The 23,505-nt window shown below is 39.7% G+C and overlaps 1 protein-coding gene across 1 annotated transcript in view; it reads left to right on the top strand.

The window, feature by feature from the left end:
• Polq (DNA polymerase theta) overlaps positions 1–13,995 on the top strand; it is a 66,573-nt gene extending 52,578 nt beyond the window's left edge. The window contains exons 26-30 of the mRNA XM_048346726.1: positions 2,325–2,436; positions 5,566–5,690; positions 9,711–9,864; positions 12,547–12,662; positions 13,092–13,995. Of these exons, the coding sequence (XP_048202683.1) occupies positions 2,325–2,436; positions 5,566–5,690; positions 9,711–9,864; positions 12,547–12,662; positions 13,092–13,205 (621 nt within the window). The 3' untranslated portion in view covers positions 13,206–13,995. The remainder of the gene's footprint in view (positions 1–2,324; positions 2,437–5,565; positions 5,691–9,710; positions 9,865–12,546; positions 12,663–13,091) is intronic.
• The last annotated feature ends 9,510 nt before the right edge of the window (positions 13,996–23,505 follow it).

Genomic DNA, 23,505 nt, shown 5'->3' with positions numbered 1-23,505 from the left:
GTTCCATGTTTTCATTTTTGTATTTTCCTACTGCACTGAGCCAATGCCATTGTATAGAAGGTACTCACTACACATTTGCTGAAAAATACTATTGAGTAGCGATTATAATGAATTTTACATTGGGAAGCCTGTGGAAGTTCATGCTACTCTAATACCTTGGAAATGGATATGTTAGATCTTCCTCCTAGAGGAAGATCAGCATAGAGACAGACAAAGGTCACACATATTTCCTTTCCTAGGTCAACACCAACACTTCCTGATCACGTGCCCCGTGGAAAATCTGATGTAGATAGAGGTGCCCTGTGCCTGCTCTGAGCTTTTGCTTTATTCATCTTACATTTGTACTTGAAGACACTAACTCTGAAGAGTTTCATTGACTTGTTGGCATGAAGTACTTCTTCTCACTACTTCCTGCCAGTGTTTCTCCACTTAAAAGCTAGCTCTGCCCTTTCTGTCTTGTTAATTCACTCTGGGGCCTTGCATGGAACAAGAACGGAGAACTAGGTAAAATATTTCCATATTGAATTTCCATAGCAAAGTCTTGTAAGTACTATTACTTTTATCTCTATTTTCTAGAGGAGAAAACAGGCATGTAAAAGTAATAATTTGCACTGTCACACATCCTTTGGATGGTGAGAGATTCCCTAGGCTCAGAGATCACTTCTACATTCACTGTGGTCACACCTTCCCACCTTTCCTTATATAATCCCTCTCAACAATAAGTTCCCTCTCTTCCTCTCTTCTCCCCCGGCATACTTCCATCTCATGTTAGGAATGGGCATTATGAATCTAATCTACATAATTATCTATGGAGATGGCTGTCTCTATTTTAGCATTCATATAGAGCTTGCTTTATGTCAAGTGATTTCCTAAGACTTATAATAGCTCTTTTATCCTTAACAGTTCTATATTGTATTGCTATTTCTGTTTTATGGAAAAAGGGTTTCAAAGAGATTAGGTGACAAGGGCAAAATCATGTACATCATGTAAATGGTGAGACTAGGTTTGAACCCAGGCAGTACTTATTTAATGAGAGTTTCATTAGTAACCTGTATAGACCATTTCCTCACACTGCTTCCAGAGTTTCCTCAGGAGTTTTTGGTTAGCTGGGTATAGTGGCTCACACTTGTAATCCTAGGTACTTGGGAGGCAAAGATGGGGATGGTAGTCTCAGACCAGCTCCAGGCCAGCCTGGGAAAAAGTTTGTGAGCTTCCATCTTGGTGTCTTTGTAAGGCGAGGTTGCCTGTTTACCATCTCCAAAGGAAACACAGTACTGGACACAGTGATGCACGCTTGTCATATTCAGCCACATGGGGAAGCACAACTAAGACGATTGTAGCCCAGGACAGCCTGGGCATAAAGTGAGACCCTGCTTTGAAAATATGAGTGAGGAAAGCAATGTTTGTTACATTTCCATCTCATATTTTTTTTAGGTAACTGAACATTGCTTTCCTCACTTATGAACAAAAATAAAGGAACCAATTGTCTGATATCAAGGGAAAGTCTCATTAGAAATAAACATATATTCAAATAGCCACTTGAAGTCCCACAAATGCAAAATTCATATGGTTAAATATAAACAAAATTCATTTGCATGTGTGTATTGGGGATTGAACTCAGGGCCTCATGCTTGAGGCATTATCTCTAGCCCCTTTTTGCTCTGATTATTTCCAAAGCAGGGTCTCACTTTATGCCCAGGCTGTCCTGTTCTAATAGTCCCTGATGGATAAATGACAGATAGAAATAGAATCTTTCCTCTTAAGTCACTGGAATTCTTTTTCCTTCTTTCCCTTTCCTTTCTTTCCTTCCTTCCTTCCTTCTTTCCTTCCTTCCTTCCTTCCTTCCTTCCTTCCTTCCTTCCTTCCTTCCTTCCTTCCCTCCCTCCCTCCCTCCTTCCCTCCCTCCCTCCCTTCTTTAGCTCACTAGCTAGTGAGCTAAATAAATACTAGAAGTTGAGCTCTGGCCCCTGTGCTTGTTATGCAGGTACTCTTCCCCTTGAGCCATACCACTAGCCCTTCACTGGGATTATTTTCTTAAAACCTTCCATACATACTCCACACTTATACTCCATGCCTTCCTCTTCCTGTTTCTCTCTTTGTCACTCTGTGTGCCAGCCTGTCTCTATTGCGAACAGTATTGGTAAAACGCAGAACATATGTTTGCTGAGGATCAGCTTCTATGGATCCACCCCACCAAAGAAGATTATACCATTTCTTTGACTCATTATACGATGAAATATTTACCAAAATTTCAATTCTAATGAACTTTATCTTCATGTCCTATATAGTTCTGGTGTATAATTAGTGTGATGACTCTCTTTCAGATTTGCTATGGAATTATTTATGGAATTGGAGCTAAATCTTTAGGAGAGCAGATGGGTGTTAAAGAAACTGATGCTGCTTGCTATATTGAATCCTTCAAGTCGAGATACACAGGTGAGAAGCTTAAGTACCAATCATCTATAGGACATTTTTCTTTGACCTAGCTTTTTACCACAGTAGGTTAACTTGAAAGTTTACATTGCAGAATTTTCTATTAAAATTTCTACTAATCAAAGTTTTCACTAGACATTGTTAGGTCAAGTAACATTACTTACTAAGATACGTTTTTAAGATAAAGGTAGGAACCGAGATATAATAGCAAAATATGCTTGTTATACATGTTATAATGTCATTGCGAATATCCCCTAAAACAGGAGAATTGGCTTGAGCTTGGTGTTAGACAGCTTTAGTTTGAAAGAGTAAACCATTGATTAATTGTACAAGGAATTCTGAGAAAAAATTACTAGTATAGAGTAGTTAGAGTTCCATTGTCTTAAATTGTCTCTCCTTGTGATAGTTCACTGAAGTGTAATTTATATACAATTTAAGTTACCTTAAAAGAAATTTCATTTATATAGATTTTGAACAAACACATATGGCCATAAAATCCATATCACAGTCAAGATATAGAACTGATCACTCTATCACCTTAGAAGGCTCTTTATTATTATTATTATTATTATTTGGTAATTAATCATAGCCCTGTTGCTTTGGTACTGAAATAACCAATACTGCAGTATTAAATATAAAAGTTGGGTGGTTATGTGTCTGCCTGAGGGTTGTCCCATTACAGAGAACCCACTGAGTGGGTTTCCACCGCATGTGCGATGTGCTGGATACCCAAGTGAGCTACGGGAGCACACATGTACTTGATTTGGAGAAGGCTTATTTGAGACGATTTCCTTCCAGACAACTGCAGACATCATTAGCAATGGGAGTCTTCTCATTAGAAACAAATACCAGGTGCCCGTGGGTCACACCTATAATCCTAACTACTCAGGAGGTTGAGACCTGAGGATTGAGGTTCAAAGACAGTGCAGGCAGTCAGTGAGACTTTCCTGCCCAGGCTGGCTTTGAACCATGATCCTCAGATCTCAGCCTCCTGAGTAGCTTAGGATTCCAGGCATGAGCCACTAGCACCCAGCCTGTGAATGACTTTAAGAACATGTAAAAGCCAGACACAGGCTGCCCATGCCTGTCACCCTAGCTACTCTAGAGGCTAAGATCTGAGGATTGTGGTTCAAAGCCAGCCCAAATAAGAAAGTCCATAAGACACTTTACCTATTAACTACCAAAAACCTGAAAGTGGAGCTATGTCACAAGTGCTAGTCTTGAGTAAAAAAGCCAAGGGACAGTGCCCAGGCCTTGAGTTCAAGCCCCAGTACTAACACCAAAAAACAATTGCCATTACCATTGTATCTCTTTTACCTTACTTAGTATGATTATAAAATAGTAAAAGCATAGTAATAGTAAAACTATATGGCTCCTTTGGCAAAGTTAAGCATAAACTTAATCATATGACCCTGCAATTGTTGTATCAGTTAGTTGCCCAAGAAAATACTGGTTCATTGGTGATAAGAATCTCACAAGTTCATCTTCTCAGGTTGGCTTTGAACCTTGTCCTTAGATCTCAACTTCCTGAGTAGTTAGGACTACAGGCATGTAGTAATATCTAGTACCCAGATATTATTGGAATGTTTAAAGCTTCAAAATAGTAAGATGAAAGAGTAAAAGTAGAATAGGAAAATTGAGTAGAAAGCCGTGGGGGGAAAAAGCAGAAAAGTAGTATCTCAAGATCCTAGGTACCTTGGATATATACATATATCTGAATTAGGGAAGGGAAGGGGACATCAAAATGGTGAGACAAGGGGTAAAAGGCAAACCAATGCAACAGCAATACTTACAAGATAATATGTTGTAAACTAACTGTACAACCAGGGGTAGGTGGAGATTGGGGAGGAAAGAAGGTGAGAGAAAAATGAGGGAGGAGGTAACAAGATTGACAAGAAATGTACTCAGCACAGCCGTGTTCATTGCAGCATTATTCACCACAGCCAAGATATTCAGTCAGCCCAGATGGCCCTCAATAGATGAATTAATCAATAAAATCTGTATATACACAATTGAATTCTACTCATCTATTAGAAAGATGGTATTTTACCATTCATAAGGAACTAGAAAGCTTTGTTAAAACCTTATATTAAGTGAGCCAGACAGTCCCAAAGAAGCAGAGGTTGTATGGTTTCTTTCACTTGCGGTAGAATGTTTATAACTCTATAAGTAAACACATTGGGCAATATGCAAATTGTCACAAATGAATTAAGTCAAGTATCATAAGTTCTATGAAGAGTTAAAGTATAATTTTTTGGAAAGACTAGGTCATAGCTCAACAAAGTCATCACAAGGAAAATGGCAATCCAAGGAGAGGAGGGGGGATGAATGAAGGGGGAGGGAGGAGAATGCAGTCAAGAATTCATCATGTACACCAAAAAATTAGGAAAAGGAAGGGAAGGGATGGCTTGAAGGAACATGGGAACATTGCAGGAATGATCAAGATTCATTGTATTCAGAAATTGATTTGTTCAATGGCAATGCCTGTACAACTAAACATAATAAATTTTAAGTCATCTTTAAATGTCCAATAAAAAAGAAATGTACTCACTACCTTACACATGTAATTACCTTCTGTACATGACCTTGACAATAAGAATTGAATAAAAATGCAAAAATACTGTAAAAAAATCCTAGGTACCTGCTGTTTTGAAATTTTGTAGCATATACCTTTGCAATTGTTGATTTAAAAACATATAGAGAAAAAAGCCATATAGAGCCTACTATGGTTGTACATCCTTGTAATCTCAGCACTCAGGAGGCAGATTCAGAAATATTACAAGTTTGAGGCCAGCCTGGGGTTACATAACCAGTTCAAAGACAGCTCAAGCCAAAGGCTTAGGATGTAGCTCAGTGGTAGAGCCCTCGCTTAGTTTCTGCAAATCAATCGGGTTTGATTCCCAGTACTGCAGGGTAGAGGAGGGACAAAGATCATGTTGTATTAAAGTTCCTTTTGTTTCTAATTATCTGAATGTACAGAAAGTAAATGACATGTGCTGTTTCACTGATGGGCTGTCAGTATTAAGAATCATGGGAGGACTTTTGTATATTTCAATATGTATATTGGAACCAATGAATGAAATGAAGAATGAACTTAGATTTTAACTAAGTATTTCTGTATTTTCTTTGTAGGGATTAGTCATTTCATGAGAGAGACTGTGAAGAATTGTAAAAGAGATGGGTTTGTTCAGACTATTTTGGGAAGGCGTAGATACCTGCCAGGAATCAAAGACAACAACCCTTATCACAAAGCTCATGTATGTTGAAATTTCTCTAGATTTTTAACATTTTAGTGATATGGGCTTCTTCAATACAAATTATAATGTCTCTTTAGGAACACTAGCATTTTAATTGGGTCATTTGCTTGTATATGTGTGTGTACATATTAACCATTGGCTTTATTAAGCACTTCTAAAGTGATGGCAGTCTATAGGAGGATAATGTAAGCATCATTTCATCTAATACTTCAATTAAAGCTGTTCTACTTCAGTATAGTAAGTACTTACTAGCTTTATAACAAGTTGTAAGTAAATTTAATTCTTACCCCTGCTGATTGTAAAATAATTTGCCATATTACATTAGATTGCTAACATTCCTCAAAAATTAGCCAGATATTCAATTGTGATTTTTTTTTTTTTGCAACAGCAAAAGAGATGGTTTATTGTACACACGTCACATTCAGCCACAACTATGAATAGAACTAGTCCAGAATGTCACAGGTCCAGGGCACAGGACCATCAGGGGGTGCTCCATTATGAGCAGCATGGATGTCTTTTGGAGATCGTCTTGGCGATGGAAGTTCTAGATACACAGGGAAATCGCAGACAGCGGCTTGCAGTCCAACTCGTATCAGCATCTGGGCCTATGGCATTCCTTGTATCTGTTCCTCAGGCCTCGAAGTGTGCACAAACTTGCTTACTTGGACCTCTGCCTCATCTTTCTTCTTTTGCGCTTCAGCCTGCGCATTCGCTTCTTCCTCCACTTGGCTCTCATAGCGCAGTGGTTTCCAGGAAGATGGCGCTAAGGCCAAGAGCTCAATTGTGATTTTTTTTTTGTTCTGTTTGTTTATATATTTTAAAGTTGCTTCCGTTAATCCCCAGTACAAGTGGAAAAAGTTAAAATCAAAACAAAAATGCTTCCTCATTAGAGATTATTGGGACATCCAAAAGACTAGATAAGGCTAGATAAGGCTAACATCATTTAAAATAATATTGATAATATTTATCCAAATTTTGGTTAAAATTGTTGTTGGAAATCATTGTGATTTATAAAAGCATTACATGCATCTGCATATTTAAGCTTCTGTTGCCAATACCTTCCTATTTTAACTATCTAATTTGCCCTTGCTCTATAGTTTTGCTTGTCAGTGTCCACTGAACAGCTTCTGTAATGCTTTTTGGGGTTCTAGAGGAACAGTTGGCTTTCTATTACTTCTTCAGTGTCCAGCCTGCTATCTTTCCACTGACAGCAGATATTTATCAGGTCCTTACCATATCTCTCAGTAAACTACACAGTAGAAGTCTTAAGCCCAAGATATAAGACAAACAAAAAATTATAAAAACATCCTTCTGTTCTCAACTACTTGAACTTCAAGGAGTAAGACTTAAATAGATTCTTGGAGCCTATTACAAGTTTTGAGCTGTGCCAGTGGCTCATATCTGTAATCCTAGCTACTCAGGAGGCTGAGATCTGAGTATTGTGGCTCAAAGCCAGCCTGGGCAGAAAAGTTTCTGAGACTCAATAAACTACTCAGAAAAAGCCAGCAATAGTACTGTGGCTCAAGTTGTAGAGCACTAGCCTTGGAACAAAGAGACTCAGGGTACAGCACCCAGGTTGTGAGTTCAAGCCCCAGAACTGGGGGAAAAACATTGGTGGAAATGAGAAAAAGACTATATCACAAGTGGATAACTGAATGAGGATGAACTAGAAGCCATCTGCTAGAAGGAATGGAAAGTTTGAGATGTCAGTCTACTTGTTAGATGAAGCAGGCTGCACGCTATATTTTTGAGTGTGGTATTATAGCCCAGTAGCTTACCAGGTCTTCTTCTGTTTGTTGGGCCTAGAGCACAGATGCTTGCTGTCATGCCCCTCAAGACTCAGGGGCTGCCCATCTTCTCAGTTCCTCTGGTGCTTTTCCTGAGATCTGATGGTTTCCTGAGTGAAATGGTAGCCTCCAAAGCCAAGGCCATTTCCTTTAGTTTCTTCTCTTTCATAGATCTCTAGTTTTTAAAATTTGCTGCTTTTTTCCCCAGCTGCTTAATTAAGGTAGGCTTTTTATGACTACATTTTTTAGTTGAAATACTGTCAGTGTGAGGCTTGGTCGAATGAGCTATTTTTTTCATTACAAGAAGCCTAAATATTTATGTAAATTTTAAAAAGTCCTACTGATTATTGTGGGACATAGAGTCAAGTCTGTTTTCTTTATTTGGAATATGTTGTGATTTGGATATAAAATATCCCTCCAGAAGTCCTGTGCTATAGGCTCGGTCCCCAATGGCAATGGTAAGAGGGGCTTTGGGAAGTGATAAGATCATGAGGGCTTTGACCTAATCATGGATTAATCCATTGTTAGATTCATAGTTTGATGGCATAATTAGGAAGTAGTAGAAACTAGGAAGTGGGCACTGGTTAGCAGGACATGTCCCTGAAGGGTATGCCTTGTCCCTGGACTGTCCTCGCTCTGCTTCTTGGCTGATGTGAGATGAAAAGCATAGCTCTACCGCGCCTTCCTGCCACCATGTTTTGCCTCACCCCAAGCCTATGGCATTGAGCCATCTAACTGGACAGAAATCTTTGAAACCAGGAGCCAAAATAAGTCATTCATCCTTTAACTTATGTTGAAAATTTTGTTACAATGATTAAAAAAAGATAACACAGAAGAGAATCAGAGAAGTACAATATGAGAGTAAACCATGCATTAATATGTGTGCTTTTTTCCCATAGTGGCAAAATCAGCTCCCAAAATTGTAGTGACCTGTTGTCAGAAACTTTTTCCTTCACGTTATAGTTTGGTTCTATCTTGACTGTGCCTTTGCTCCATGTTTTCTTTGTTTGGGAATGAAGTCTCTGGTTTATGCCCTGTTTTGTGTGTGTTGGTCTTAGATGCTCTTACAATTCCTACATGTTTCATGGCTTACATTTCATTGGACTGAAGCCAAAGCCATCCTTTAACAGGGAACATCCCCTCCAATACCATGCTCATAGGTGGGGCTGGGAAATGTGACAGAAAGGCAACCAGGCATAGCAACAATAATGCAGTCTGCCACCCAGAGGTACATAGTTCTAAGGAAAAGGAGTCAATATTACTCATAAGTTCAGTCATTCTTTAATGTCTGGCTTAGGACTGTGTGGTCATTGGTATGGGAGATGAACTTAGGACAGTTCAAACCACATCACATAGAGTGATCTTATATCTTTAGAATTAAGAGCAATTTGAAGAATGGATCTTTTAGAGTGAAGTTTAGAACATCTAGGACATTGATGATGTAAAAGTAATGTGAAATAAAACTGAGTTACTAGACACATTTTCGGTACATTGCAGTTCTGGGGGTCCTACCTAAGGGTCAAAGTTTTCCAAACTGAAGCAATCTGTCTTTCTTATGCTTAATGTATCCTCACCTGGCCAGCCTAGAATATTGAGCTGTATATCATTATTGTTGTTTAGGATTCAGGCTAACAGTTGATGTAAGATTATTAACTACATTAAAATAAAAAGTCCTCAGTATGAAAAAGTGCCCTTAATGAAATCCATTGGGGAGTCTAAACTGGAGGCCAAGATGTGACAGACAATCTAGCGGGCTTCAGGGCCTGAGTTAGCAGGTGAGCAGCTCAGGCATCACCACACATGAACCCCTTCAGCACACATCACTGCGAGACCCTCAGGAGCAGAATAGCCAGCCACAGTTCCAGACGGAGCCAGGGAGTGACCACACTCCTCTTTGTTTGCCACATGCTTCTCTAAACCTAGAAGCTAGTCTTGCAAGGAAGAGAAGAAGGGGAGAGAATACTTACATGCCAATTCTCTTCAGCAACTGAGTGTTGAAGATTTCTAAACTGAAACATTCTGATCTTGTAGTAATGGACAGCCTAGAATGTTGAGTTGTAGATCGTGTGGTTGTTATTCTTAGGATGTAGCCTAATGGTTGATGTGCTGGGTCATATCTCAGTTCAGATGTCCATTCTGGTAGCAAAGATGATCACTAATCTGCAAACACTGAGGACAACTATGAGACAACATAGTTGGTACATCTGACATGCACTTGTTTACTGTCTTGTAGGCTGAGCGTCAGGCCATCAACACAACTGTCCAAGGATCAGCAGCTGATATAGTCAAACTAGCCACAGTTAACATCCAGAAGAAATTAGAGACCTTTCACTCGATCTTCAAGTCCCATGGTCATCGAGAGGGTATGCTCCGAAGAGACAGAGCAGGTTTGTCCTTTGCTGAGGTCCTAGCTTTAACCTGTGTTTTCTGAAGTCAGGGAATGTCCTTGGGAATAACCTCCTTATCACATGTGATCCAAAGCTGATGGATCTCTTCTTGTTCTTTCAAAGTTTTTTATTCTTATTGCTTGAATTTTCTTGTTCTAAAAAGTACCCAGAATTTTCTCTTTGTCACACACCTCCTCTTTAAATTAAATGTAATTTCACTGTCATTGACACTATCGAATCACAATGGCAGTCATTTAATTTTGGAGAAAACAATTCAAGTGTGGGCATGCAGGGGAAGAACAGACTGCTGGCTGTGGGTAGAAAAGATACCGAGAAGCAGGTAAGCATGCAATTTTCTGCTTCCAGTAGAGGTATATATATATATATGTATGTATAGGTTATAGAGAATGATATAGCTAGTTACATAAAGATAGGATCTGTTTTTTTCTTTTTCTTTCTTTTTTTTTTGCCAGTCCTGGCCCTTGAACTCAGGGCCTGAGCACTGTCCTTGGCTTCTCTTTGCTCAAGGCTAGCACTCTACCACTTGAGCCTCATTACCACTTCTGGCCTTTTCTATTTATGTGGTGCTGAGGAATCAAACCCAGGGCTGCATATATAAGAGGCAAGCACTCTGCCACTAGGCCATATTCCCAGCCCCAAGATAGGAGGTTTTGAAGTAGAAGTTATCCACTTTTTTTTTTTTTTTTTTTTTTGCCAGTCCTGGGCCTTGGACTCAGGGCCTGAGCACTGTCCCTGGCTTCTTCCCGCTCAAGGCTAGCACTCTGCCACTTGAGCCACAGCGCCGCTTCTAGCCATTTTCTGTATATGTGGTGCTGGGGAATCAAATCTAGGGCCTCGTGTATCCGAGGCAGGCACTCTTGCCGCTAGGCTATATCCCAGCCCCAGAAGTTATCCACTTTTTAAATTTAACAAACAAAAGGAAGGAAGATCTAATACCTGACTGAAATACCTAACTCCTCACATTGAGTGAGGAGTGACAAATGAGAACTTAGGCAATATTATTTGTGAGTGAGCAATGTGGAACTGTCACTGAAGATGACTTCACATATCAGGACAGGCTAAAGGAAGCATAGGTGAGTGAGAGCAAAGCAAGGTGAGCCCGAGAAAGCAGGGCATACAGGAAACAAGAGGGTCACAGCGTTCTGAGACAGGGGAAATTAAGAGGACAAAGGTGATCAGGAGAAAGGCCTGCAACTATCAGTGGTGTGGGGCCCAATGGGGCTGATTAGATCTTAGCCAGACTGGTGAGGCACACAGCTTTGCAGACTGGTATAGCAGCAGCTGGCAATGGGCTCAGCTTCAAATCCCCTACCTCCTGAGAGCTACATCTGAACAAATGTGGGCTGCAGACAGTAACAGTTAAGCTTATATATGAAAGGAGGTAGAGCCAGTTAGGCAAAAGTATTCATGTTGAGCCTGAGTTTAGTGATCCAAGAGGCATGGTCTGTACTAAGAGGCCCAGCTAGATAGGATGTGGTATGGCTAAGCCCACTACAGTGGGTCTTCATTTTCAAGCCATGGTTTTTTTGTTTTTTTTTTTTCTTTCTCTCTCTCTTTCTTTCTTTTTTTCTTTTGGGGGTGGGGTGAGGAGTACTTTTTGTCCTTGTATCAGGGCTGGAACTCAGGGCATTTTGGACTCACAGTTGGCCCTCTACCACTTCAGCTATACCTCTACTTCTGGATTTTTGCTGCTTAATTGAAGATGAGTCTCAGATTTCTATTTTCCCAGACTGGCTTCAAAGTGCAAGCCTCAGATCGCAGCCTCCTAGATAGCTAGGATTACAGGCATGAGCCAGTGGCACTGGCTTGCAGTGGTTATTTTTGAGATAGGGTCTTACAGTTTGCCTATGTTAGGCGTTCTGTCATAGCTGGGATGTGAGGCATGTACATTAACACTCCACTTCCCTCTATTGAGATGGAGCCTCAGGAACATGTGTGACTAAGGCTTCCTCTCAATCTCAGACTCCCTTGTAGCTTAGAAGTAAGGCATGTGCCCCTGCTCAATTATGGGTTGGGAGGGAGTCCTGTGAACTTTTTGCTCAGCTATCTTTGAGCCACCATCCTCCTGTTCTCAGTCTTTTAAGTAACTAGGATTACAGGTGTTAGGCGTTGGTGACCAGCCATAAATGCTCATAAATGTAGCTTCAGGGGATTCACAAACACTCTGATGTCCAAATACAGAACCCAGTAAGGTTTAGAAGCACTTGTCTAGAGTGTGGGCTCTAGTTGGGGAAGCACTGGTTCTACCACAGTGTTACATGTAACTGCAAGTAAACATGGGATAACCCTTTATGAAACTCTGCCCAGCATTGAGCTCCTAGTCCTGGACAGGAATTGGGCCGCCCCAGTCTGCACAGTGCCACATTCATGAGGTTGTAAGAACTCTGTGGAAAGACAGAAAGTGTTGTCTGTTTCTGAGAAGTCAGACCAATGTGAAGCAGCACTCTGTGCATCTTGTTTGCTGGCTTCAGTGGTAGACTCCTGTCTTGAAGGAGGTTGTTGGGGATTTGGATTTATCAAATGGTCAGGCTAGCTAGTTACTTTCCTGACATTTCCTGTGGTTTCTCAGAATCTCAAAAAGAAAACAAAAACCAAAAAACAGCCTTTTTCTCCTGTGGCTCAGTGACCTGCTGCTCGGTTTTGCTCTTTTTCCTGTGGTAGGATTACTGCCAAAAGGAAGACTGCCAGGAATCTTCTGCCCAATCAGAGGAGGCTTCTTCATCCTTCAACTCCATGATGAGCTTTTATATGAAGTGGCAGAAGAGGACGTGGTCCAGGTATTTTTGCAGTGTGCAATCCATCCTCCAGGAAGCTGAGGCCCTGTAGCTCAGCGGGACAGCTTCCCCCCTCCTCCCCATGCTTGATATGCTGGGGATCTACCCTGGTGCAGAGGCTGTAAAAACTGTTGAGTCCTTACAGGTGGAGCAGAGAGCTTAGAATCATACCTCATGTTTTTGTTTGGAGAAACCAAAGACTTTGGAGTCTTGAAACTAAAGAATTTAGAGAGCACTTATGCTCTGAATATTCTGATTCTAGTGGCCAAATCTTCCGCTCAGCCATGAAGGACAGATTGAGATGCCTGGTTCTTTTCTGGTTGGCTTTAAGTAGCACTGAATAGCCCTCTATTCTGGTTTATCATTTCTGCGGTGACTTGGGAAACTTCCTTTGATTAGGCAGATCATTAACCCTTTCTCCCCCTTTGGTAGGTAGCTCAGATCGTCAAGCATGAAATGGAAAGCGCCATACAACTTTCTGTGAAACTGAAAGTGAAAGTGAAGCTGGGCGCCAGCTGGGGGGATCTGAAGGACTTCAATGTGTGATGGTGGGGAGGCCTGGTGCGGACAGTCTCCGGGATAGCAGAGGCTGCCCCTTCACCCGCTTCATCAACACCAGTGGCGAGTCTTGAACTTAGGGCACAAATTCTGTATCAGAGTTTGTTCCCTGAAGTGACACAAAAGACTTTGCAGGGAGCGAGAGAAGTGAAATGACACTTTTAATGATTATACTCAGAGTATCTATGAACCCAACTTACCTAATTTATTATGGCCTTACCAAAGTTTGAAATGTATGCTTGAAATGTGCACTCAGCACTTTTGGGTCCTCATCTATGTGGACTAAACACAAAGGAAATGGAGCTGCTGCCTTAGAGGTACTTTTTTCATGTCCATAACTCAGGCACTCATGGCAGAGACCCAGTAGGAGCCCCAGGTGAATAAGCATTGGGCTTCATATACAACACGATTGTGTAATGTGGTGCTTTCCTCTAATATTGAGACTTCTGAAGTAGTAGTATAAAATAATATTGACTGAGAAGTTATGAATTCTATACAATAAGACTTGGTATATAGAATCCAGGAATGAATTTTCATTAAATGTTGAATTTTCATGAAATGCTGTTTCTTTTCCTTTTTCTTCTCCAATTCATACAGTGAGAATATTTGGAATCCTCATATACGGTAAAGTACATTTATCCAGTTCTCTAAGATCAGATGTTTACTGCAGTTGAACATGACAGGGGCCAGGTAGGGAAAACATACCTTCCAGCCTCTTAGTGCCTCTGCCGTTGTGTGATGTGGAAAGAATACTCATGCGGAGAAGACTGAACTTGGTAGTCACTATCAGAGCTATAGAACCGACCCTTTTGCTGTTGAAATAAAATGAACTTATGGGAAACTTTATATCAACACTTTGGTATTGAAGAGGTTCTGTTTTATCTAAGAATATCAGAAACCTATGTCCCTCATTTCCTTTTCCATGGCTTATTCAACAATGAACACATAAGAAGTGTTTATGTTCTTAATCAGCTATTAGAAGAGCTCTTTTTCTTTATGATTATTGGTCAGCATAAAGAAAAATGACACTTTTTTTTCCCTAATGTGTAAAAGCAATCATTAGTTGGGTATTAATTTACAAGATACATGGAGTCTCTTTTTTCAGTGGGGGAATTGGGCCAAAGATGGAAGAGATATGGGGGAAATATTATTTCTTGTGGGGCACACCTGGAAGTCAACTAGCTGGCCCCACCTGTTTCTCAGTCTTGGGGCCACGTGTGGCTAAGATGGCGGCACCTAACAACAACGCGCAGCTGCTACAAGTGTCTTTGGTTATAACCCGGAGGCAGTTCTGTGGGCTGTGACGCCCCGACTCTTCCACCCTTAATGGACAGCTCACCCCTCCCTTTCCTGCCGATCTTAGACCTGATTGGTTCCTGTGCCTTATGTTAGTGGCACATACTTATTCAATGAACAAGATCTTGCACCTACTTGACTCCCAGGCTGTCTGATTGTCCTCCAGTGAGGGAGGGCTGGGTGCGGGCGGTCTGCTGACCCTTTTCCTTTCTTGGCTCGTCCAGTTGGGGCGTGCCTTCCCGTCTCTCCTGTGGTCGGGGGAGTGTGCCGGGGGCTAAAAACCCTGATAATTTCTTGGGGAATTTAGTCTTTTTTTTTTCTTCTAATGGGATCTTTACATATTGCTCAGGTGGACTTTGAACTAAGACCTCCACCTTCTGAGTGCTGGGCTTGTTGGTACATACCATCATACTTGGCTGTATTTCTTGAGTTTTTTTTTTATGGTATCTATTGATACCATGTTTCTCAGAGAGAAAAGCTGTATTGCCATTAGTTTCCCTGTGGCCTTGAACAAGACAAAACTCAAATCATTTTATCCGTATTTTATTTATCTGCACTTTATTTTCTGTAGTCCTAGCCCTGCATGTGTAGTTACATGTGTTTTCTTTTCCCTTCCAATTTTCTGGTTTTAACAGGCATTCTTCAATTTGCAAGATTCTGATATGCACAAATTCCAGTTACTATGGTTTACTTAAATAACATAAATCCCCATACAACATAATTCAAATCTCAGTTACTAGAGTGTATTAACTGTAACTGCAGAAAATTCCAACTTTACTGGTAACTGTTAGCCCACAGATCACTGTAAATAACAAGATATTCACAGTGTTAGGCAGGTTAATGCCCCCTTTCCCACAATATAATCTAGTCTGTGAAGCCTTGGTTTATGAACCAAGAGGATACTTTAAAAACCTGAATAGGCTAGTAACAAGAAACAGCTGAGGACCAGATGACTGCCATTGAATTTGACCAAACTTTAAAGAACATCATTGTTTCTCAAACTGTTCCCCAGAATTGAAAGGGAAGAATGCCTTTCAAACTCATTCTTGGCGGGCAGCATTACTTTGGACACATCAAAAAAGAGAACTCAAAGTCCAACAAAATGAGTCCCAGAAAACTGGCCCTTGAACAATGGGGGGGGTGTGTGGTTAAAGGGTGGAAGAAAGTCCAACAAAATGAGTTCCAGAAAACTGGCCCTTGAACAATGGGGGGGGTGTGGTTAAAGGGTGGAAGATAATGAAGAGTGGAAGGGGGAAGAATATAGTCATAATACTCAATGCATATCCTATGAAACTAAGAAAATTGGAAAAAGTTGGCAGGGATGGGGGAGAATGATAAAAGGGGTGACACCTTGGTCAAGATGCATTGTACTAATAAACTGATTTGTTGAATGGTGACTCCTTTGTACAACTACTTAAAAATTAAATATAATTTAAAAAAGAAAATTATAGACCAATATTCCTGAGGAACAGATGCAAAAATCCTCATTGAAAATGTAGTAAATTGAATTCAATAGCTTGTCAAAAGATCACAGGCCAATATCAAATTGGTTTCATTCCCAGGATGAAATAATATCTCAGTACACACAAGAGATCACATGAAGAAAATGAAGGATAAAAACCTACCATTTGATACAATTCAATATCTTTTCATGCTAAAAGCCTTGAACATATACCTCTCTAAATGCTCTAGCTCTATCATACAACTAACATCATACTGAATGGGGGAAATCAAAAGCATTCATTCTGAGATCAGATACAAGATAAGGATGTCCTCTCCCACTACTCTTATTCAATGCCTTGGTTTTTGGTTTGTTTTTAGTACTAGGGATTTTACTCAGGTCCTCATGCATACTAGACAAATGTCCTATCACTGAAGCTACATATACCTCTAGCCCTCCATATAGTTTGAACTAGGACAAGTAGACAAGAAAATGCAATAAAAGGAAAAATACAAATAAGGAAAGGAGAAAGAAATTATCAACTTGTAGATGATTTTAGACTTAAAAAAAACAACAGACTATCAGAGCAGATAAGTACAGTAAAGTAGCAGGACAGAAAATGAATGCATAAAATTGTAGATTTTCTATACACAAATAATGAATTTGCTAAGGAAATTATAGAAGCAGTCCAGTCCTAGTCTTTAAATACACACACACACACACACACGAAGGAATAAACTAAGGGAATGAAAGACTCCTATAATGAAAATCAGAAAGTCCTTACTTGTTTTTGTTGTTGGTTTTGTGCTGGCAAAGGGGCTTGAACTCAGGGCCTTGAGCTCTCACTTGGCTTATTTGTTCAAGTCTCTACCACTTGAGCCACACTTCTACTCCCATCTGTTTGGTGTTTAACTTGAGCAAACAGTCTCTTGGATTTGTCTGTCCAGGATAGGTTTGAACTACAATCCTCAGATCATAGCCTCCTCAGTAGTTAGGATTGCAGTGTGAGTCACTGGCCCTTGGTTCTTGTTCTTGAATAAGAATAATATTGTTAGACTGCCAAAACTAATAGATTCAGTGTAATCCCCATCAACAGGTGGATACAGAGTACATGTATATATACACATATATGTGTGTATATACATATACACACACACATACAAACAAATCCTGTCATTTGTAAAATGGATGGATGGATGGAATGTGTGTGTGTGTGTGTGTGTGTGTGTGTGTGTGTGTTAATGTTTAGTGAAATAAACCAGGAACTTGTGGTGGGGGTGTAATAATGTTAAGTGAAATAAGCCAGGCATAGGGAAACAAATATGTTCTCTCTTGTATGTGGGAGCTAAGAAAAAATGTTGACTTGAAGATAGAATGGTAGGAATTTAGAAAGTTATCCAGGTAGAATAGGGGAACTAGGAGGAGGAAAGAAGGGTGGCTTGAAATGATTGTTGCTCGCTGTGTGCACATAGGGAAATAGTACAGTGAACCCCTTAAAATGTATAATTAATAAATATGTGTGACACATATGAATCCATGTGTATGTTGTCCTAAAATCAAAACACAAAAGAAAATTAGCTACAATACTTTCCAGTCTTAATAAAAATCAGTAATAGACAGATGATCTTAGCATAAGAGTTTCACTGCTTTGATTTTTGCAGGCAAGTTTTCTACCCCCTCTGTTCCTTTATCACAGTAAGTTGAGGAGAAAGCTGGACTCTCCCATCCTGGGGGCCAGCAGAATTTCAAACCACCCTGGCCTCTTCTTACAAGCCCTAAGCACCAGCTCAGAAACGCAATGGAAACCTCCAGCAAGCCTTTTATCCTTCCCCCCACCCCACCCCTGCCGTTCTCTCAAGCTGCTATGCTCTCTAGAAAGCCTTACTCTGAGTGAGAAAACTCCCCACACCCTCCTGGGTTCTGTGTGGTGTCATCAGTCTTCACGCACAAAACCAAACTCTGTAGGAGAGGTGAGAGTGGCTCAGTCTTACTGCAGCAGGGCTACAACATAAAGATGTAGAGAAAAAGTAGAAAATGCAAATAGACAACGCTGAGGAAATACGACTGTGTAATTAATCACAAAAAGGTATTGTATACCACTTGTGATCAGAAAATTCCAACTAAAATAACAAGACAGTATTTTCAATTTTCATGTTGTGAAACAAAAAAAGATTACAATTTGAACCAGGCAGAGATGAAAGGAGCAGCCATTTTTATCCTCTACTGGGACCATAGGAAGTCCAGCTGTTGGCATCTATTTAAAAGTTAGAATCAAATATGATTTTGACTCAGCATTTCCTTTTCACTAGTTCCCTAGAAGAACACTTGCATAAATCTAAAACACACATGCACTGTTTTTGTTTTTAATGTTAAAGATTAGACAATATCTCCATATTCACTAGTAAGGAAATGGTAACAAACTTTATGGCTCATTGATGCTATAAAATCAGACAAATGAGTTAAAAATGAATCAAAAGTAATGATGTGAGCAAATAATCTAAGACATAATTGGTATATAAACAAGCATGTTATATTATCAATAATGTTTGATATACTTCTTAGAGAAGTAGAAACTGCCCAAGCTGAATCAAGAAGAAATAAATTAACTAAAGAAACCAATAACTTACAGTGAGATACAGGAGGTAATCAAGAGCCTCCCAACAAAGAAAAGCCCAGGCCCAGATGGATTCACCAATGAATTCTATAAAACCTTTAGTGAGGAGCTAATACCAATACTCCTCAAACTCTTCCACGAAATAGAAACAGAGGGAGAAATCCCAAACTCATTCTATGAAGCTAATATCATACTCATTCCCAAACCAGGCAAAGACCCAACAAAAAAAGAGAACTACAGACCAATATCACTGATGAACACAGACACAAAGCTCCTCAACAAAATATTAGCTAACAGGATCCAGAAACATCAAGAAAATTATACATCATCATCATAATCAAGTAGGCTTCATCCCACAGTCACAAGGATGGTTCAACATCTGTAAATCAATAAACGTAATTCATCACATTAACAGAGTTAAGACCAAGAGCCATATCATCATCTCAGCCGATGCCTAAAAAGCCTTTGACAAAATACAACACCCATACATGTTAAAAGTCCTGGAGAGAACAGGAATAGAGGGAACATTCTTTAAAACAATAAAAGCCATATAAAACAGACTAACTGCTAATATATTAAATGGGGAGAAACTAAAACCATTCCCCCTAAACTCAGGAACAAGACAAGGATGCCTACTCTCCCCACTTCTTTTCAACAGACTGCTGGAATCCCTAGCCATAGCAATAAGGCAAGAGGAGGGCATCACAGGGATCCACATTGGCAAAGAAGAAATCATACTATCCCTATTCTCAGGTGACATGATCTTATATCTGAAGGACCCAAAAAACTCAGTCCCCAAACTCCTACACCTAATAAACCATTTTGGCAAAGTAGCAGGATACAAAATCAATCCACAAACGTCAGCAGCTTTTCTGTACACCAGCAATGTACAAGCAGAAAAGGAAATTACGGAAATAATACCATTTACAATAGCTAAAAAAGAATAAATTACCTAGGGATTCACCTAACTAAAGACGTGAATGACCTATTTAATGAGAACTATAAAAATCTAAAAAGGGAAATCAAAGAAGACACAGGAGATGGAAAGACCTCCCATGCACATGGGTAGGCAGAATCAATATAGTGAAAATGGCCATATTGCCCAGAATGTTATACAAATTCAATGCAATCCCCATCAAGGTCCCAGCTACATTCTTCACTGAAATAGAGAAAGCAACCCATAAATTCATATGGAACAGCAAAAGACCTAGAATAGCCAAAGCAATTCTAGGCAAAAGAAGCAGTGCAGGAGGTATCCACAATACCAGATTTCAAGCTCTATTATAGAGCCATCATAACAAAAACAGCATGGTATTGGTATAAAAACAGACCTGAAGACCAATGGAATAGAATAGAAGACCCAGAAATAAAGCCGCATTCTTACAGTCAGCTGATATTCGACAAAGGAGCTAAAGACATACAATGGAAAAAACATAGCCTCTTCAACCACTGGTGCTGGGAAAACTGGGCAGCCATATGTAGAAAACTCAAAGTAGAACATAGCCTATCACCATGCACCAACATCAACTCAAAATGGATCAAGGACCTCAACAATCAGACCTGAATCTTTGAAACTACTGAAGGACAGAGTAGGAAAGATGCTAGAACTTATAGGCACAGGAAGGAACTTCCTGAATAGAGTCCCAGGGGCACAACTGATAGGGGAGAGTCTCAACAAATGGAACTACTACAAAATAAAAAGTTTCTGCACAGCTAAAGACATAGCCACTAAACTAGAAAGACAGCCAACCATATGAGAAAGGATCTTCACCAGCACAGCAGTAGACAAAGGCCTAATATCTGTCATCTACAGAGACACATCCAAGCTCAGTAAACCAATTATTAAATGGGCAAAGGAGCTAAAGAGACACTTCACAGGAGAAGAGATAAAAATGGTGAAGAAACATATGAGGAAATGTTCAACATCCCTGGCAGTAAAGGAAATGCAAATAAAAACAACCCTGAGATAGCACCTCACTCCAGTCAGAATGGCCTATACTTTGAACTCAGGCAACAACAAATGCTGGAGGGGGTGCGGGGAAAGAGGAACCCTTCTCCACTGTTAGTAGGAGTGCAAGTTAGTACAACCTCTTTGGAGAACAGTATGGGGGTTCCTCAAAAAACTCAGCATAGACCTACTCTATGACCCAGCCATACCACTCCTAGGCATCTATCCTGAACAACAGGTCTCAGGATCTCAAAAAGACATCTGCACATCCATGTTTATCGCTGCACAATTCACAATAGCCAAAATATGGAAACAACCCAGATGCCCCTCTACAGATGAATGGATCCAAAAAATGTGGTACCTATACACAATGAAATAATACATAGCGATTAGAAATGATAAAATATTGGTATTTGCAGGGAAATGGTCAGAACTTGAACAAATAATGTTGAGTGAGACAAGCCTAGAACACAGAAAACAAAGGGGCATGATCTCCTTGATATATGACTGTTAGGTGTGTGTGTGTTGGGGGGGGGGGTGGGAACAGTAGAGACCAGGTCTGCGAAACAAAAATCTTCTTGTCAAATGCTATTTTCACAGGTTTGGGTCAGCGTCCTTACATTATGTATCCAAAACCAAACAACTACTAAACATAAAAAGGTCTAAAATAGACCTCTCAGTGGATCACAATAGCTCAACAGCTATGTATATATGATCATATAAGACAAGGATAAGCAAACTCTATTGTTGACATTATATTTAAAGTTCTAGGTGAATTTCCTTTGGCATATGCCACGTGGCTACTGTATATGATTTTGGTACTCTGGATATTGTATATATGCCTACCTGATCTAGGGAAGTGAAAGAAAAACAGGGTGTAAGATATCACAAGAAATGTACTCACTGCCCTATTATGTAACTGTACCCTTTTGCACAACACCTTGTCAACAAAATTTAATAAAAAAAGAAGTGAAAAAAATAAAATAAAAAAGGTATTGTATACCACTTGTGATCAGAAAATTCCAACTAAAATAACAAGACAGTATTTTCAATTTTTATGTTGTGAAAACAAAAAAAGATTACAAATTGAAACCAGGCAGAGATGAAAGGAGCAGCCATTTTTATCCTCTACTGGGACCATAGGAAGTCCAGCTGTTGGCATCTATTTAAAAGTTAGAATCAAATATGATTTTGACTCAGCATTTCCTCTTCACTAGTTCCCTAGAAAAACACTTGCATAAATCTAAAACACACATGCACTGTTTTTGTTTTTAATGTTAAAGATTAGACAATATCTCCATATTCACTAGTAAGGAAATGGTAACAAACTTTATGGCTCATTGATGCTATAAAATCAGACAAATGAGTTAAAATGAATCAAAAGTAATGATGTGAGCAAATAATCTAAGACATAATTGGTATATAAACAAGCATGTTATATCATCAATAATGTTTGATAGAAAACAGCGAACTATAACACTACAGAAAGGTAGGAAGTGGCAAAGAAAAATACTTTATCTTGGCAACCTTTATTAGGTGGTAACTACAGATATGCACTTATGGGTTGGTTGTATATTTGAACAGTATTAAAAAGATTGACCCGATGGTGGAATTTCTAAGCCAACACATAATAGCATTTTTTTTTTTTTTGCCAGTCCTGGGGCTTGGACTCAGGGCCTGAGCACTATCCCTGGCTTCTTTTTGCTTCTTTGTGCTGACTTTTTCTGTTTATGTGGTGGTGAGGAATCGAACCCAGGGCTTCATGCATGTTAGGAAAGCACTCTACCACTGTGCCACATTTCCAGCCCCACAATACATTTTTTTCATCCATAAAGTGCTTTCCACTTGCTACAAAGGACAGAAGACAAGGGGCTGGAGATATAGCCTAGTGGCAAGAGTGCTTGCCTTGTATATATGAGGCCCTGGGTTCGATTCCCCAGCTCCACATATACAGAAAACGGCCAGGAGTGGTGCTGTGGCTCAAGTGGCAGAGTGCTAGCCTTGAGCAAGAAGAAGCCAGGGACAGTGCTCAGGCCCTAGTCCAAGGCCCAGGACTGGCCAAAAAAAAAAAAAAAAGGACAGAAGACAAGACTAGGAGAGTGCAAGTGATACAACAACATGGAAAATTTTTATTTTCATAATTTTATTTTTAAACAATTTCAGACTTATACAAGTTTCAAGAATTGTACAAAGAATCCAATTCACAGACTGGTATAGCACTGAAGTTTTATTACTTGCTCCATTTAGTCATTGATAGCAAAACATCCAGTCTAAGATCATCCATTACGTGCAGCTGTCATGTTTCTCTTCTTCCTAGATCTGGAACCGCCATCTTTCGTGACAATGAAAATTATGATACAGGGCAGTCATTTTATAGAATGTCATCCCATTTCATTTTGTTGATTAATTTCCTCGGGATTAGACCTCGATTGTGCATTTTTGGCAAGAATCTCTTGGAGGTGATACTATATTTTTCTCACGGGTGCCACATGATATTGATTCATCCCATTACTGATGGTTCTTCAACTAAAATGGCATCTTGCGGATTTCTGTAGCATGAAATTTTCTTTATGATTCACAAATTCTTTTGAAAGATACTGGAGACTATGAAAATTATTTTACTCCTTCCACTCCACTTCACCCTACTAATTTTAGCACTGAGTGCCACTAATTGCCCAAATTATGGGATTACCAGATGGCGATTTTTAAATCCCATTCACATTTATTGGTTGACACTACTGTATACCGTATAGAAGAACTTTCTCTTCTTTTAATAGGAGTGTGAACTCAATGGTTCTATGATGTTTTGGCCTGTGTGAGCCCTTTCAAACTGATGTCTTTGTCCTTTTGACATGTCCTTTATCTTAATATGAATACTTTCTGATACAAAGGGTGTTCCTGAGTTGGAATTAGCCATTTATTTCTTCAAGAAGTTCCAGCTCTTTAGGGAGGAAGAGTATTTGGGAATCAGAATCCTGGCACAAGTTGT

The sequence above is a fragment of the Perognathus longimembris genome, chromosome 5 (assembly GCF_023159225.1).
Source record: "Perognathus longimembris pacificus isolate PPM17 chromosome 5, ASM2315922v1, whole genome shotgun sequence".
Taxonomy (NCBI): domain Eukaryota; kingdom Metazoa; phylum Chordata; class Mammalia; order Rodentia; family Heteromyidae; genus Perognathus; species Perognathus longimembris.
Note: the sequence above shows the minus strand (reverse complement) of the source record. Positions and strands in the feature narration are given on the sequence as shown.